Source organism: Aplysia californica, unplaced genomic scaffold (assembly GCF_000002075.1).
Source record: "Aplysia californica isolate F4 #8 unplaced genomic scaffold, AplCal3.0 scaffold00056, whole genome shotgun sequence".
Lineage (NCBI taxonomy): Eukaryota > Metazoa > Mollusca > Gastropoda > Aplysiida > Aplysiidae > Aplysia > Aplysia californica.
The window spans coordinates 1780206-1798963 of record NW_004797326.1 but is presented as its reverse complement, the minus strand read 5'-3'; the positions used below and the strand labels follow the sequence as shown (position 1 = coordinate 1798963).

The 18758-nt window shown below is 41.7% G+C and overlaps 1 protein-coding gene across 1 annotated transcript in view; it reads left to right on the top strand.

The window, feature by feature from the left end:
• Positions 1 to 2382: 2382 nt before the first annotated feature.
• The window catches only part of LOC101860149 (GTPase IMAP family member 7), a 20418-nt gene continuing 4042 nt past the window's right edge, over positions 2383 to 18758 (top strand). The window contains exons 1-6 of the mRNA XM_005093007.3: positions 2383 to 2536; positions 6115 to 6193; positions 9323 to 9488; positions 12658 to 12749; positions 14091 to 14378; positions 16494 to 16646. Of these exons, the coding sequence (XP_005093064.1) occupies positions 6186 to 6193; positions 9323 to 9488; positions 12658 to 12749; positions 14091 to 14378; positions 16494 to 16646 (707 nt within the window). The 5' untranslated portion in view covers positions 2383 to 2536; positions 6115 to 6185. The remainder of the gene's footprint in view (positions 2537 to 6114; positions 6194 to 9322; positions 9489 to 12657; positions 12750 to 14090; positions 14379 to 16493; positions 16647 to 18758) is intronic.

Sequence of the window (18758 nt, the reverse complement as noted above, 5' to 3'; positions counted from 1 at the left end):
CGAAGCAAACTTTGTCCTGTTGAGGCCTGAGAGCTGAACAGAGTGAGCCTGATTCCTCGTTTGGACTTCTCTGTTAACGTCCACCCCTTGGCGCTCATATGACCTTATGCATTTGCAAGCACCGTAAAGCCTTATTAAAACAACATAACTGTTTGACTAAAAATGAAACTACAATGTACAGTCTGGCACGCAAATAGTGAAATTGGCGGGAAGTGAAAATCTTTTCGTTATGTACACATTTTGCTAATGTGTGTAGTTCAAATATAAAGATCATGCATGTTGATGTGTCATGATGTGGTGGAATCAAGTGCTTGTCAATATTCGGGCATGTGGAGTTATTGGTGTCATCTTAAAGCTTGTTCATTTGTCTATCTTTCTATGAAAAAAGATACCCTTATATCTTGAATAGAAGCTGAGACATTTGTGCTTGAAGGAAGTGGAGTCCCCTGATTTCAGAGGTTAAATAAGCGAGAAAATAGCAGCCAAAGTTTGGCAACTTCTGTAGGTTGAGAGTCTACCCTGTAAATTGAAATTGCATTATTTGTGCCTTCAGTCAAAGGTTTTCAGTAAAATCCACACAGAAATGTATTTTAAAATGGAAATAAAAGCTCTCGTGGTCCAGAGATTAAGGTGTTCGTCTCTCATTCTATCAGTCCCGGGTTCGAGTTCGGATAGCGACGGAAAATTTTCTTCTCTAAAATTTTCTTCTATCACATCCTTTCCTACTCTCTAAAAATGACCAGTCATCTGCTTTCGTCTCCACTTTCTGCCCCGCCCCATCAGCTCCTTTGCCCCCTCGTCTAGGCTCCTGACTCTTTTTGTAGCCTTTCTACTGCTTCTCCTAGGCTCCTTCTTAATCTTACTGCTGTCTTTCAGCCACACCCCTTATCATATGATAGGTAAGATCTAACACCTAGCCTTTCGGATAAGGGAGAAAAATCTCGGAGTTTTCGTGTTCATGTTACACTCGTTAAAGATCCCTTGGTGGTCCAAAATCGTTAAGAGTAGCCTTCGACGGCCACCCGGGCAAAATTCAAAATTTCCTACCAACCAAAAAGTGTCCCGCGGGCTCATGTGACATAGATCTAATGCAGTTGCGAGCGCCGTAGAACACCCCCCCCCCAAAAAAAAAAGAAAAAAAAAAAGGAAAAAGACTATTAGTTGGGTTATCGCACAGTACTAGAGACTAAAATGGAGATGATTGAGTACATGTATTCAATTTTTACTACTTTATTAGTACTAGAGCAGTATATTCTCTGGGCCCAAGAGGAGATGGAAGGGTAATCATGTAGGGTAATCATGTACTACACACAGAGTAGAGTAATCATGTAGGGTAATCATGTACTACACACAGAGTAGGGTAATCATGTAGGGTAATCATGTACTACACACAGAGTAGGGTAATCATGTACATCAAGTACTACAGGCACAGGCGTTCAGCGCGATCCACGTTAGACCCGTACAAAGGACGGACGAGGTGGAATTGGAGAAAGACCGACGATCTATAATTAAAATAATCAACCAAGTGGTACAACCTGTTTGTTGCAAGGCGGGGTGGCAGGATAATTCTTCCCTCACACACGACCTCCCCCTCTTCTCGCTACGCCCTAAGCTTAAGAGGAAAATTTCTTGAGATCTTACAATGTATTTGCTTTTCAAGCAAAACTTGAAAAACAAGACTAGCGTCAGAGGAAGGTTTTCCCTGAATTTGAATATTCAGTTCAATACAGACGTAGTTCTTTGTGATGTGTGTTTGTATGAAGTTTAACCCATTAACATTACATTTCAAACATTTCATACACGATATTAATATTGTTTTTGCACATGAAGGGAAGAGTTTCAGACGGAAGGGGAGAGAGGGATAGCTGGAGAGTAAGAGAGGGAGAGAGAATAAGAGAGAGAGAGAGAGAGTAAGGGAGAGAAAGAGAGAGAGGAAGAGAACGGGGAAGCGAGAGAGAGAGAGAGAGAGAGAGAGAGAGAGGGAGGAAGAGAGAGGGAGGAAGAGAGAGGGAAAGAGAAGGAGGCAGAAAGAGAGAAGGAGGCAGAAAGAGTGAAGGGGGGACGAGAGAGAGAGAGAGAGAGAGAGAGAGAGAGAGAGAGAGAGAGAGAGAGAGAGAGAGAGAGAGAGAGAAGTGGAAGGGGGGGGATTGGTTCCTCCTCCTCCTCCTCCTCTTCTTCTTCTTCTTCTTCTTCTTCTTCTTCTTCTTCTTCTTCTTCTTCTTCTTCTTCTTCTTCTTCTTCTTCTTCTTCTTCTTCTTCTTCTTCTCCTTCTCCTTCTCCTTCTCCTTCTCCTTCTCCTTCTCCTTCTCCTCCCCCTCTTCAGAATTTCTAGAAAAATTGCAACATGTATGTTTGCACCATCCGTCATAATTCCTTGGGAGTCATGCCGGGTCGAAGGTACTCGTAAATCGGGAAAACCCTAGATTACGTTATGTTTGGTTTGCCCATTGCACGCTGACACGGAAGAAGGGAGACTCCTTTGGTTTACCTGATGGGACAGAGACAGAACCAGGTACTACTACACTGGTGACTAAAGGTACGTTTCTCTTTTCTCCTTTTTTTCTTATGTATAGTTACTTCAGATGTAGTCCCTAGACAACAGCACCCCTCCCCCTCCCCCAAATAAAAAAACAAGGAGAAAAAGACTATAATTAGTTCAATAAGTTGAAATAAAATGAAATTAAAACTGAATAGATTATTTTTTACATTAGTTGTTATAATCAAGACAGAAAATATCTCCAGTGGCCAGACAATACATTGATGTTGTGTGTACATTGTGCATTTGGCAAACGGGAAAATCACAGTGTACCTCTTTAGGTTTAGCGCCCCTTTTCAACACTGATAGTTTACTTAGGAGACAGGACCCCTGAATGTTTCACCAATTTCATTTTCTATATAGCGGAGCCATCCGTTATGGATGTAATGTGAAAGGTGGGGGAAACAACTAACGTAGTTCAAAAACCCCCATTAGGTCTCGAACCAGGGTCATCCGCACTAAAGCCCAGCACTGTTCCAACTGATACACATTAGAGCATAATTTGAAATTTTCCAACCTTGTGTTATTCAAGAGCACCTCGTAATATGCATGTATATAATTATAATATGATGTTCCCAAAGAAACCAAAGGCACAACATAATAATATGTGCGATGTAAAGCCGGAATTCAAGGGCAGGGTTCAATGCAGCCCAGTCTCGATCAATGATTATAAATGCTTCCCGGGAAGCTGAGAATGTTTCGGAGTGTTCTATGGTCTGTTGGGGAAATAATATAGTGTAAAGCGCATAGAGCCTGCTGCTGAGCGGGGATATGCGCTATACAAATGCTATCTATTATTATAAATACGGTATTTACGGTCTCTGGTCTCGATAGCAGTCTATATTTAACCTGCACTGGCACACTCTCTTTGTGTGTGTGTGTGTGTGGGGGGGGTCTTGGTCGATGTCCAGACGTGAGTTGGCAAGCAGGTAAAAGGGGTGACAGAGAAGGGCAAGAAATAAACACACTTCGTAAAGAAATGAGTGAAAACGGACAAAGTATAGACCAGACACACCGACATACCACGAAACGTAAGTTAACAATTTATCAGAATGTAGTAATCAGGGGAAAGTTCGATCCTGATCACTGCAAAAGCTATGATGTAACTGCGGGAATTCCCGATAATTCCCGAGAACGCATTACCCAAGACCGGGAAATACTGTAGCCTACCTCTACCTCTTCAGGTGCCAGATGTGAAAACAGACCGTCATGGTTCGTTACCGTACCTGGTCTTCCCCGTTCTCTCTATCTGCTGAAGTTCTTGAAAAAAGTTACAACTCCAGTTGGTCTACCTTTTCCTCTTTCGCCTTCTAGTTTTTCTAAAGAAAGCAAGTTGTTCCAAACTTTATGCGGGGAGATAAGAGGGTAGGTGCCAAGGTAAAAGATTGGGGGGGGGGGGGGGGGGTAAGAGGGTAGTGCAAAGGAAAAAAAAATAAGGGGGGGGGCGGGGGGGGGGGGGGGCCCAACGACTGCCATTAGGGGAAAATAGTATGTGTAATTATTTTATAATTCATGTCTGGATGACCAAAATCTAAACGGACCACAAACTTACTGGTGGCTAGACTTAGACTGGTTAGTCAAATGAACATAAAGGGCCTTGAATGCTTGCAAGTTGCCTAATTTTAGCAATGCCAAAGAACAACACACAACAGTTATGGAACAAATTGAGTAGAAACTCTCTCTCTCTCTCTCTCTCTCTCTCTCTCTCTCTCTCTCTCTCTCTCTCTCTCTCTCTCTCTCTGTGTGTGTGTGTGTGTGTGTGTGTGTGTGTGTGTGTGTGTGTGAGTGAGTGTGTGTGTGTGTGTGTGTGTGTGTGTGTGTGTGTGTGTGTTTGTCTGTGTGTGTGTGCGTGCGCCTGTATAACTCAAAGTCGACAAGAACTGACCTCACCGACTATTTTCTAGCCGATATAATATCTCGTTTCGAAGCTTAACGATATGATGTTCCTGGTGTCTTCAGACCGGCTCACACTATTTCCCTGGGATCAGCAGGAGTCGAGACTTCTGAGGTCTAAGAAAGCCTAGTTAGTTGTGAATCGGCGGCCAACTTTCTGAAGTAAATGAGTCGTCAGGGGACTGCTGGCGCCAGGTATTTCGACAGCCACTGGGACGAAGTTGTAAGCGGTCGGTGAGGCCCACATAATAAGAATATGTGAAGCGTACTGACAAAATAAGTAACTTCTCCAATTTTATCTCCATGGAAATAGATACATCACGCTTATAGGTGAAGTTATTACGATTTATAAGTATGAAAACCTAAAGGGCGTGTTGTACTTTAAAAATATGACATCAATAAGAAATCTACAAATTTGACCCAAGTGTCGATTTTTGGCCAATGTCTCCATATGTGGATAGCGAGAAGTAACTCATTTTGTAAGCACGTCTCACGTAACAAAATAATAATAATATTTTCTTATCTTGGCTTTTTCGGCCTCATTAGTAACACTGCCGGGAGCGTAGGCTGGGGAGCGAGGAGACGACAGACAGCAGCGAGAATCAAAGAAATTATATTATGTAACCAAGTTGTGCTGTCTGAATAATTTTGTCAAATGTTTGACTTCAACATTCAGCCCTTGCCTTAGGAGAGCTTAGCGTCCGACAGACTCATCTGGAGAATAGCAGTCACAGAGGGCAACGCATTATGATATGGGGCTTTACAAATTAGAACTGTTGAAGCTAAGAGATCACCCCGTGAGCTGTGCCCTTCCACAAGTGGAGATGAAGCCTTTGAAAGCTCAAACAAGACAAACTCTTCTCTGTGAGAATCAGTCTCATTGGTCACATCAAAATCACAAATAATAATAATAGTAATAATAATAATTGCATTTATATAGAGCATATCCATGCTCAAGAGCATGCTCTATGCGCTGTACAACCATTATTACCCCAGAAGACCCTCTGAGAACACTCTGAAACATTCTCGGCTTCCGCGGAAGCGTACAGTGCAAGCTGCGGATTTCACGTGCTCTAACACTATCAAACTGACAAGATCTTTCACTGTCTATAGCTGGGTACCCATTTCCACCTGGGGGAAGTGAGGAAAATGTGTGCGAAGTGCCTTTCCCAACGACACAACGTCGGGCTCCTGATTGGATTCGAACCCACGACTTTACGGTTGCGAGTCCGAGAGCCTAACCACTCGGCCACCGATGCCACTAAATAAATAAAGCATCTTCTATTTTACTGAAAATAAAACCTCCGGTACAGATGCTTTGAAAACGTCAGACATTGACAGATGAACTAGTAGAGTCAGTATTATAGACATATCATTATTTACTGGAGCTCGAAATTTCTTACATTTATTACTTCAATAGAGAAACATTTTTTAATTTCTTGATTTCTTTTTAAAAGATCTGTTTGAAGTTTAGTTGGTGTTTTGATTTTTTAAAACAGCTTTTTTCCTTCTATCTATATGGCTTGTACATAGTTACTGTGACTATCTCGCTTGGGCTCAGCTGTACGGGCAAACTGGACGGTGCTACACCAAGAAAAGAAAAACACCCAAGTGACTCGCTTAGCACTGTTTAGTCGACATTAATGACTATCACATAGTCAAACTGATATTTTTTTCTAAACCAGTAATCCACAACGAGAGACGCACCGGCACACATAACAACAAAATACCCAAACTGGCCCCCAGCGCTAAAAGTATGTACAGGTGAGTATCAGCATTTGTGAGGCAGCGTGGTGGAATCAGGCTCCCGTCATTTTTTGGGCATGTAGAGTTATTGGTATCATCTTAGAGTTTGTTCACTTGTCTTTATTTGGATGAAAAAAATTATCCATTTGTCTTGAATACAAGTCGAAATATTTGCAAATGAAGGAGGTGGAGGTCACCTGTTTTCAGAATTAAAATTAGTGAGAAAATGTCGCCTAAGATTAGTTACTTTTTAACTTTAGAGTCCGTGGCAACTAAAAATTTACATTTTTTGTGCCTTTAATCAACATTTTTCAGAAAAACCCAAACAGAAATGAGTTCTTTAATGGGCATGAAAGGTGTTGAGCCAAAAAACAAAAATCTGATAACAATTCACAAACCTGCGGAAAAATTCAAGTTTATTTACTTTGATTATTTTGACGAGAGTCTGATTTCACCACACTGCCTCACATTTTTACTCCTTTGAAGCTCTCCCGTTCTTTAAAAAAATGTATTACCGGTAAAACCTTCATTACTTCATGTTTTATGCGCACACCTTCACAAACCCTCTTTGAATTGGCATCTAGCAAAGGCTTTTACTTTATCACCTGATCAACACGACTGACGAGCTGTTTTTCTCTAGTTAGCTGCTGCTGTTGTTTTAAATGTTCAGAAAACAACCCTATAAGTAATGGCAGTAAATCGCGTTAAAAAAAAAAGTCTTCGATTGGCCTATCGTGCTTAGCTTACCTTTTACTCAATAATCAAATTATAATTGTTATGTGTTGCGAACAAAGTAAAACACCTAATGTCTCAAACTCGATAACCGCCGAGAAAACAAAAACTTCTCAAATTTAGCGCGTATCTGCACCAAATCTGAAAGGACTTATCTTTGATCATCTGGACGCCATAATCTATGTTCAAATTTGAACTCGATAAAGGAGCACTGCTGCATCAGCCGTGTCTTGCAGTAGTCTGCAAAGGCTTTTTGTGTTCGGAAATACGCCGAATCCAGGTCCGCAAATATGCTTTAAGCACGTTATTGCAGAGAGTAGGAGTTGATTCCAGATCTAGATCTAGTGCACCTTTTGAAAGAGCAATTTGGGAGTGGTACAGTTTGCTACAGTTTCGCCCCTTCCTGCCCACCCAGCAGTAATGGGTACCTGACTTCGAGTTGGGGAAGTAAAGGCGGGGTGGAAAGGAACTAGCCACCCTACCACAATATGCCGAAGGCCCTGGAAGTTGTCTCACTAACAAGGCAATCCCCAATGTCCGGATCGGATGCGGGAACAACTTTTTAAAAAACTTTTACATTTTGGTCAAAGTACGAGGATGTCTGTCAGAAAGCCATTAAGGAAAGGGCTAAGCATTAACAATACAGTTCGAAATGTGGAAGCAGTTCGTGCGTCGGTCGCGATAACGCTAAAGAAGTCTGTTCGAGGATGTACCTGTGAACTAGGCTTGTCAATGTTCCCGACTCACAGAATCTTAAGGCATGATTTGAAAATGAAACCATGTCACATTTCTGTACATCTACAAATAAACCTAAATTAAGCTTTGTAGAGAAAAACGATGAGTGTGTAGGTTTTTTAAGACAATAGATACGGAGAGAGAGAGGGAGAGAGAGAGAGAGAGAGAGAGAGAGAGAGAGAGAAAGAGAGAGAGAGAGAGAGAGAGAGAGAGAGAGAGAGAGAGTTTTCTACGGTACAATCTGTTTGCTTAGCGATGGGGCTCATTTCTATTTCTACGTGACTAGAAAAGTTAACTCTGGGAATTGTGTGCGCCGGGCACCAGAACGACCAGATGATTTAGGTATGAGAGACATGCACGATAAAAGCAACAGCATGGGTAGTTTTCAGCTCTTAAGGTGTCGTAGGGCCATTTTGATTCTGTGCTGAAGACGGAGCCACAAAATTATTCATCACTGCAGATAATTATTTTAATGTGTTTAATCAGTTCTGGCCAACCATGCGATGGTTCTGTGGTTATGAGGTAAGAAACTAGCAATGGTTTAAACAGATAAGGCAGCCACTCAAACTGCAAAACGTGTCTTATCCTGGCTGAAGGGGAGATTTGGGGATCGTGTCATCAGTTCTTTAACAGTGCACCTGTGAGCACCATCGAGTTCAGTTTTGAACCTACTGGGCTGTTTTTCTTTGCAGATATCCCATAGACCAAATCTCAAATTTCAAATCCTTCCGGAACTCAGAAGTCGAGACAAGGAGCCGGTGAAAGCTACCCCGCCACAACGCTACACATGATTATTGATATCTCATAGACCAAATCTCAAATTTCAAATCCTTCCGGAACTCAGAAGTCGAGACAAGGAGCCGGTGAGAGCTACCCCGCCACAACGCTACACATGATTATTGATATCTCATAGACCAAATCTTAAATTTCAAATCCTTCCGGAACTCAGTAATATATCGAGTCAAGAAGCCGGTCAGAGCTACCCCGCCACAACACTACACATGATTATTTTTAAAAAGTCATAACACAGAAATGCCTTGCGTGTGATGAGGGCCATGTAGAGTATCTGTCGTAATAATAATAATAGATAATAGATAGCATTTGTATAGCGCATATCCCCGCTCGAAAGAAAGCTCTATGCGCTTTACACTATATTATTACCCCAGCAGACCATAGAACACTCCGAAACATTCTCAGCTTCCCGGGAAGCATACAGTGCAAGCAGCTGATTAAGCGCTCAAACACTAACAAACTGACAAGATCTTTCACTGCCTATAGCTGGGTACCCATTCCCACCTGGGTGAAGTGAGGAAAACTCGTGTAAAGTGCCTTTCCCAAGGACACAACATCAGGTCCCTGACAGAATTCGAACCCACGACCTTACGGTTGCGAGTCCGAGAGCCTAACCACTAGGCCACCGACGCCATCATTGTAAACATGATGTAAAGCTTACAGCACCAGTACAGATTCTGTTTTCTGGTAATTTATTGCGTAGATATCTGTCCGAATGACATCTTTGTGTTTTTACCAAAGAACTCTGCTACATTTTATTGTTGGTTGTTTTATGTAGCTTTTTTATTTGGCGGTCATCGAGTCTGGGAAACCCCGTATCATGTGTCGGATCTGTCCTTAGAGAGTCAATACCTCACTCAAACGCTCTTGCATTTGTCCCCATCGCAGGCCGGGAGACGTGCCCAATTGGAGGTACGCGAGTAGCATTGTGGATTACAATCTGTTCTTGATCGGGAAAACCGGACACGGAAAAAGCTCTACCGGGAACACCATTTTGGGCAAAGAGGCTTTCGGGGTTTCAGACAATGCAGAATCGGCGACCATCAATGTTCAGGTGAGTGGTTTGGTGTACGGCCTGCATGGCCACTGCGTAATGTTTATACATGTCGTGTATGTGGGTGTATTGGTTTGTGTGTGTGTGTGAGTGTGTGTGAGTGTGTGTGAGTGTGTGTGAGTGTGTGTGAGTGTGTGTGAGTGTGTGTGAGTGTGTGTGAGTGTGTGTGAGTATTTGTGAGTCTATATCTGCATTAGATATATAAGTCTAGTATTTAGTAACCCATCAGCATCCTGCCCATGTAGATCAGTGTGGGAATAATAGATCTAATGGGCCTGTCTGTTCTCAGCAGATCTAGATCTTGTTTTACACGTACATTTAAATTACGACTGAATAACAAGCAAGCATAGAACGATAATTCCTTTTTCTTTTTAAAAAAAATTCTTCAACTCACACCAGAATCTACTTTAGTTTAGTTAGATCTAGAATTTAGATCTAGACCTATAGATGTAGATATATAGATCTAGTCTAGTATTTAGTAACCCATCACCATAATGCCCATGTAGATCAGTGTGGGAACAAATAGATCTAGATCTAATGGGCCTGTCTGTTCTCAGTGTCACTGGGAATAGTTTCTGGGCCTATTCCCAGTGACACTGGGAACAATTCTGCCCTAGGCCCTCTTGCCAGTGGTTTCTGGGCCTATTCCCAGTACTGGGAATAGTTTCTGGGCCTATCCCCAGTGTCACTGGGAATAGTGCTTTCCATGTATGTATGTATGTATGTATGTATGTATGTATGTATGTATGTATGTATGTATGTATGTATGTATGTATGTATGTATGTATGTATGTATGTATGTATGTATGTATGTATGTATGTATGTATGTATGTATGTGTGTATGTATGTGTGTATGTGTGTTTGTACGTGTGTGTATGTGTGTATGTGTGTGTGTGTGTGTGTGTGTGTGTGTGTGTGTGTGTGTGTGTGTGTGTGTGCGTGTGAGTGTGTGTGAGTGTGTGTCTGTGTGTGTGTGTTTGTTTGTTTGTGTGCGTGCGTGCGTGCGTGCGTGCGTGCGTGCGTGCGTGCACGCGTGTGTATGTGTGTATGTATGAGCGCACGCGCGCGCGCGAATGTGTGTGTTATATGTGCACATCTGCATATTATTGCTATTTGACTTAATGTTATTTAGACCTTTTTTTGGTAAGTGTTTTACTGCGCTCCTAACCATCAAAGGTCAGATGAGCGCGCAGGACACATTTTTAATGTTTTCCGGGTGGCGACCGAAGCCTACTCTTATCGATTTTAGGATCACCAAGGGATCTTTAACGTGCGCAACTTGTACATCATACCTCTGAGATTTTTTGCCCTTATCCGAGAAGGTTAAGTTTTAGATTTCACCTACCAAAAGATCAGGGGTGTGGCTGAGAGACAGCAGTATGACGGAGCCAATGAGTAACAGCAGAAAGGCTACAGAAAGAATCAGAAGCCCAGAGAAGGGGGTAAAGGGGAGGGGGTAGAAAGTGGAGACGAAAGCAAACGACAGAACTTGGTTAGAGAGGAGGAAAGGAGGTGAAAGAGAAACTTTTGGAGAATGAAATGTTCCATCGCTGTCAGGTTTCGAACCCGGAACCTATTGAATGAGAGGCGAACACCGTAGTTATAGGCTGTCTTTCAGCCGCCACGCCACTGATCTTAAGCCAGGTAAGATTCAGCACCTAGCCTTCTCAGGTAAAAGTAAAAAATCTTTGAGGTCCCGCCGTGTGCAAGGTGTACACGTTAAAGATGCCGTGGCGATTCTAAATCGATTAGAGTAGGTTTCGGTCGCCACCCGGGTAAAATTCAAAATTGATTCCTACCAAATAAAATGTTTAATATGTCCCGTGTGCTCATAATATGACCTTATGCATCTGCGAGCGCCGTAAAACACTTTTAAAACAAAACAATAAACCGTTATCAAACCTCCCTAGTTATACTTTATTGACGCTTTATCGGAAGAAGTTAGCAGTGTACATTTACTTATAACTTGTATTTTCACTAACTTCTTTGGAACAAAACAAACGCGCGTTCATAATATATGACCTTATGCAGTTGCGAGCGCCGTAAAACTCTTACTAAACTAAAAAAACACAAAAAACAACAACAACAAAACAAAACATACTGAAACTGCTTCCTCCACCTGGGCAGTGCTACTGACTGAAGTGTCTTTAGGCCATTCCCAAAGGGGGGATATTAATATGTTCTTATGCACAGTAGAATTGTAAATGGGCTGATTTATCAATGTCATGCTCATACTATGCCGAACAACCTAGGAGGAACTGCTGCTTTTTCTTTCCTCATCCTTACTATCGTCATGTTTCATTTACTTCTTTTGTATGTTTGTCACTCTCTTGTGAACTGCTATTTTCGGGGAGCCTTGATAATCGAAGCAGATTTTTTGGCTGTTGAGGCTAGAGAGGTGAGCAGAGTAAGCCTGATTCCCCGTTTGAACTTCTTTGTTGACTTCCACCCCTTGGCGCTCATATGACCTTATGCAGTTGAGAGCGCCGTGAAACCTTTCTAAAACAAACAATACTGACACTTTATGGTATCAACTCTTCGCACTCTCTTCGTCAAAATAAAATGAGAGTGAGCACTGCTTCTGTGGGGGGACATTACTCAATTCGAATTGCGGGAGTGGAAAAGTGAAAGCTTCCGGACAAAGGATGTATGCCGCAACCAAGGACCATACTACGACTCGTACCTGTGTATAACCTACATGGCCCCAATTGTCAGGCAGCGTGGTGGAATCAGGCTCTCGTCAACTTTTGGGCATGTAGAGTTATTGGTATCATCTTAAAGCTTGTTCACCTGTCTTTATGAGGATGAAAAAAGTATCCATTTATCATAAATACAGGTCGAGATATTTACAAAAGAATGAGGTGGGGGTCACCTGTTTTCAAAGGTAAAATAAGTGCGAAAAAGGCTGCGAAAGATTAATTATTTCCTTAGCTTAAGAGTTCCTGGTAATTTACATTTTTGTGCCTTTAATCAACGTTTTTCAAGAAAATTCAAACAGAAATGAGTTCTTTAATGGGCATGAAAGGTGTCGAGCTAAAAAACAAAAATTGATAAAAATTCATAAACCTGTGGAAAAAATGCAAGTTTCTTCACTTTGATTATTTTGACTAGAGCCTGATTCTACCACGCTGCCTCACAATTATCTTTGCACCATTGTCTCTCTGCCAGGTGGCCACTGCAAGGAGAGGGGGCCGACACTTCCGAGTGGTGGACAGCCCAGGACTGGCGGACACACGCCTCAGCTCGGCGGCTGCCATCAGGTAAGTCTTCTGTTAGTTTTGATATCTGGCGTTTTAACCCTTTGGGTAGCGGAGGGGAGGCTAAAACAGCACCTGGACATGGATGGCTGGTGCCTCTGTAAATAAATCATTGATGGTCAGGTAGCGGAGGGGTTCTCTACGGGTTGTGCCAGACCAATGTACTGTAGGGTGAAAGTGTTGTTAGGAGAGACCAGTCACTGGACTTAAGTAATTGAATAATATTGTATCAGACTTGTTGAAAAGAAATGGAGACAAAATGGTAAAATACAAGACGATTATGTGAAGAAAAACAACTCGTTTTCGTTTCATCGATAAAGCAGACTTGTTGTATCAAAATGAAGACAAAAGGATAAAGCACTAGACAATGCAGAAAAAAGGGCCAGCACAAAATGCCCCTCCGTCTAAAAAAATGGGATCTGTTTTTCAAGGGAGATACTATTAACACTATATCATGGAAATGGCGCGTAAATTAATAAAAGAGCCTTTAGCATAAGCTAAATGAGCATCTATTCGCTCGGATTTATACTTACACTTACATTAAAAAAAAAAGAAATAAAAGGCCACTCCTAAAGAAACAACAAAGAAAAAAATGCGAAAGCAAATGAAAGCAAATACCCCCCCCCCCCTCAGGTTCTAAACATGTATGTTTACCAACCCCCTCCCCCCCCCAAGTTCTAAACATGTATGTTTACCAACCCCCTCCCCCCCCAAGTTCTAAACATGTATATTTACCCCCCCCCCCAACACATAACGCTTCCCAGTTTTCATCAGTGATTGTATGACGTTATTGTATTTTATGTACGTGTGCAGCTTGTTTGAACATTTCGAGTGTACGGGAGTAGGCAGAGGGAATGGACCGCGATGAGTGTCCATCGTGGTTGACGTGTCTTCGCTCAATTTGGTAAATAGTCGATTTAAAAACAAAACGAAAACAACAGCAACGAAAAACAACAGCCTGTACATGATGCCCTTTGTGTTAATCACTGACGCCCTTTTGTTGACCGACTTGGTCAGTAAATTCTAATGGAATATCCATGTTTCTTTGAATGTTTTCCCTCCTAGTCCTTTGCTCTAACAGGGAGTCAGTAGAGCATCTGTATGAATACTTAACAGCAGCAACTTAACTTCAACAAAAAACAGAACTCCCAGCAACGACAGCAACGACAGCAACAACAACAACAACAACAACAAAAACAACAACAACAACAACAACAACAACAACAACAACAACAACAACAACAGAAACAACAACAACGACGACGACAACAACAACAGCTAACTAAGCAAAGTGAAGAAAGTGAACCGTGTTTCCTTCTGCTCTCCCCCCCCCCCCCCCCCCAGCAAAGCTTGCGAAGATACAAGGACTGGCATCCTCCAATGCCCAGAGGGCGTCGACGCCTTCCTTCTCGTGCTCAAGTACGGCAATCGCTTCACACAGGAAGAGCAGGAGACGTTGGCCTCTCTCAGGTCCATACTCGACCCCAACGTGATCAGAGATTTCTGTGTGGTTGTGTTCACTTATGGCGAATCGTTTGATATGAAGAAGAAGAAAACAGGCGTCTCGTTCCCGGAATGGTGTCAACAACAGACTGGGGCTTTGAGCACGGTCCTCGAAGAATGCGAGTACAGGTAAACATTTGTCACGACGCAGTGGAATCAGGCGTTCGTAAAAATTTTGGGCAAATGGCGTTATTGATATAATCTTAAAACCTGTTTATTTTCCTTGCTTTTTGTGAGAAAAAAAATACGCATCGATCTTGAAAAGAAGTCGAGATATTTGCAATTGAAAGAGGTGGGGGTCACCTAGTGTCAGAGACAAAGTTAGTGAATATAAGGCCTGCAAAGTTTGATCACTTCCAAAGTTGTGCAGTCCTTCTAATGGAAAAGCTTTTCTATAAAATCGACACAGGGATTTGGTTTTAAGTGGACATACAAGGTGATGAATTCAAAACAAAGATTTCGATGAAAATTGTCCAAAGGATTGAAAAATGTCAATTTCTATGAATTCACAATTTTGACGAGTGCCTGATTTCACCACGATGCCTCACATTATTATAGCTTGCCCACGTTTGCACTGCTATCTCTCAATTATGTCTTGACGTCACTGCATACATGTCAGAATTGTTGTACATGTATTTTGTGCAGTAGAGCAATCTGTACACTTGATATTATGGGCTGCTCAACTGAAAAGATAAAACTGTTGCCGAGTTCTTTTTGTCCAATAAAAGTAGTAGATCTAGGTCCAATAAAAAAGTACAGTAGCAGGAAAAATTAAAACGATTTAGCTGCAACCCCCCATTGCTTTAGATACTTTTTGTTTTACTGCTCAACTGCACGTCCTTTTAGTATGAGTGACCTATCCACTGGACGTCACAACACGCCAACACCTGGGTGCAGAATTGAATTTCACCGTTTAACATTGCGATTTACTGCTCTAAAGAAAGGTTTATTTTCTGTTTGGTAAGTGTTTTATGGCGCTCTCAAACTGCATAAGGTCATATGAGCGCACTGGACACATTAAGCATTTTTAGTTTGGTAGGAATTAATTTTGAATTTTGTCCGGATGGATGCCGAATCCTACTTCTATCGATTTTGGACCACCAAGGGATCTTTAACGTACGCAACTTGCACACAGGACCTCCGAGATTTTTCGCCTTTATCTGAGAAGGTTATGTGTTAGATCTTACCTACCCTAAGATCAGGGGAGGTGGCTGAAAGACAGCCAACGAGTAGCAGTAGAAAGGCTGAGAAAGAGTCAAGAGCCCAGAGGAAGGAGCAAATGGGTGGAGGTGGGGGCAGAAACTGAAGACGAAAGCAGACGACAGAACATGGTTAGAGAGCAGGAAAGGAGGTGGCAGAAGAAAATTTTCTGCCACAGTCAGGTTTCGAACCCGGGACCTATTGATTGAGAGGCAAACACTGTAACCTCTAGACCACGAGAGCCCCCGTTTGTTTTCTAAGATTCAAACTACATTGCAGCTGTATCAAATTGTTTCTTTGGGTTATGGGCACTGTAAATACTAAATGTGCTATATTAATGAGATTGAGTAAGTAATTAACCAGTCGCTTTTTATGTGTCCACGAAGAATTCTTATAATGCCAAGGGTGCATATAGTAAGCGTCCCTAAAAATTTAGTTAAAATCAAACGAAATGGTTGCCTAGAAAGCTTGCTTCGAACGCTTTACGATTAAGTGAACAGACTCTGAATCTCGCCCTTTATCGTGAAGGATATGGTAAGAAAAGATAAGAATCGATAATTTTAACTTGACAGAACTTTTCTGTGATAGATATGGTAAGACAAAATACGAAAAGATAAGATAAGATAAGATAGGTACTTTTAACTTAATTGGCTAGTTGTTGGAAGAATTGGAACCTGTACTGCTCCAGATTCTGTGGCCCTTCATATCAACGCAACATATTCTCTGTCTGTTTATCTGTCTGTCTGTCTGTCTGTCTGTCTGTCTGTCTGTCTGTCTGTCTGTCTGTCTGTCTGTCTGTCTGTCTGTCTGTCTGTCTGTCTTGCTCCCCCCTCCCTCATTGTTCTCTTCCCCCCCTCACACTTAAACACTCATTCACTCCCTCATATATAACGAAACACAATGCAACGTATTACATTAGAATTTTTTTCCGACACTCCATCATCTATCTATTTTACTTTGTAGGCTAGAAAATCATACAATTCTAATCATCAGAATACCAGATGTGTGTTCCAAGTCAGTTTGAAACCTTGTTCCACCATCCAGGTGTGTCCTCTTCTATAACCTCGACCCAGACAAGATGGCCGCCCCCATGGAGGAGCTTCTACGTCACATAGCCACCATAAGACAGGAGAGCGGCTGCTACACTCTGACCATGTTCTCAGACATGGATTTCTCGCATCGACAGCTGATTGCAGTGTTAGTGGTTTGCTTGCGTATTGCTGTCTTTTAAAAATATTAAATGTGAGGTAGCGTGGTGGAATCAGGCTCTCGTCAATTTTGGGGCATGTAGAGTTATTGGTATCATCTTAAAGCTTGTTCAATTGTCTTTATTTGTATGAAAAAATACCCATTTATCTTGAATACAAGTCGAGATATTTGTGAATAAAAGAGGTAGGGGTCGTCTATTTTCAGAGACCAAAAAATATCGAGAAAATGGTGGCTAAAGATTAGTTATTTCTTTAGCTTAAAAGTCCTTGGTAACTTAAAATTTACATTTTTTGTGCCTTTAATCAACGTTTTTCAGAAAAATACACACAGAAATGAGTTCTTTATTGGGCATGAAAAGTGTTGAGCCAAAAAACTAAAATTTGATAAAAATTCAAAAACCTGCGGAAAAATGCAGGTTTCTTCATTTTGATTATTTTGACGAGAGCCTGATTCCACCACGCTGACTCACAAATATTTTCTTCTTCTTTCGTTTCAACCCAGCTCTGATGATTAAGGAATGGGTTAGTGCCTATTGTACAATGGTCAAGCCCTTAAACTTTACCTCTGAAAATTAAAGATTTGAAATTTAAATGTATGTGTTTTTTAAGTACCCTTATCGGCACAATTTAGATCATCCAATCAGGACTGAGAGGGATGCAGCATCACACCATAAAGACTGATTTACTCTATAAAGATATTTCTTTCCTCTCGGGAATCGAACTCGAGTCTACTGGGTGCGACATCGAAGCACCCAAGACATTGGTTCTTTGCTACTGTAAGCAGAAGATGTAAGCTAAATTTCCATGTGTGTGTGTGGGTGAGGTGGGGTGGGTTTTTTATGTAGAGTAACTCTGTCTGTCTGTCTGTCTGTCTGTCTGTCTGTAGATAGATAGATAGATAGATAGATAGATAGATAGATAGATAGATAGATAGATAGATAGATAGATAGATAGATGTAGGGGAGGAGAAAGAGATGCAAGGAGAAGAGAAAGAGGGGTGACGAGAGGAGAAAGAGGGGCAAGGAGAGGAGAAAAAGGAACAAAGGTCGAAAAAGGATAGGGGGGGGGGATGGATGAGGGAAGGAAAAAGCCATACGTACGGCCGATTTATTCCTGTTGGCCTCCCACAATTTGAAGGCCACGACCACCACAGCAACAACGCAGAACGCTACCGCTATGGCAATGATTATTATCTCAGCTTCTCCCAGATCATCGTCGTCATCGCCGTTGTTGTTTCCGTTGTCAGGAGGCAAAGATTCTGAAGACAAATGTTTAGGTCAAAGTTATTCAGCAAATACAAGCAACAAATTGCACATGAGACAATGCATAATACCAATGCACTTTTACAATTAGTTTTAGTAAGAGTTTTACGGCTCTTGCAACACAATAGTATGGTAATATTTATAAGTGTCGAAGATTAGAGGTGCTTCGAGAGAGTGACAAAAAAAGCACAAAAAAGAGGAAGGAAAGATCAGGACAACAGATATTTGAAGGGAAACAAAGAGCACACCACACCAGAGCACCCACCAACCACCAACGTACCAATGTTTGAGGCAGCTGTAGAAAACAAACATCTTCGAGAGTATACACTACAAAAGTATACCACAAAGATGTAAGACAAACAGAGATAAATGTATAAAATGAATGTAATCGACAAAATGTACGTTTAAAACAAAATAAATGTAGAAGTAAAAACAATTTTACGACGCGTAGGTTGGACAAAAGCATTAGACCCTTCATTTCTCTCTCTCTCTCTCTCTCTCTCTCTCTCTCTCTCTCTCTCTCTCTCTCTCTCTCTAGCCCTCCCTCTCGTATAGATCCTCCTCTTCCGGATGACACAGCTGCACTCAAATTTGTTTACCTGGAGTTGTTTACAATAAACACACACGCAACACCACACATACTCACACACATACTCACACACATACTCACACACATACTCACACACATACTCACACACATACTCAAACACATACCCACACACATACTCACACACATACTCACACACATACTCACACACATACTCACACACATACTCACACACATACTCACACACATACTCACACACATACTCACACACATACGTATACACACAAAAACA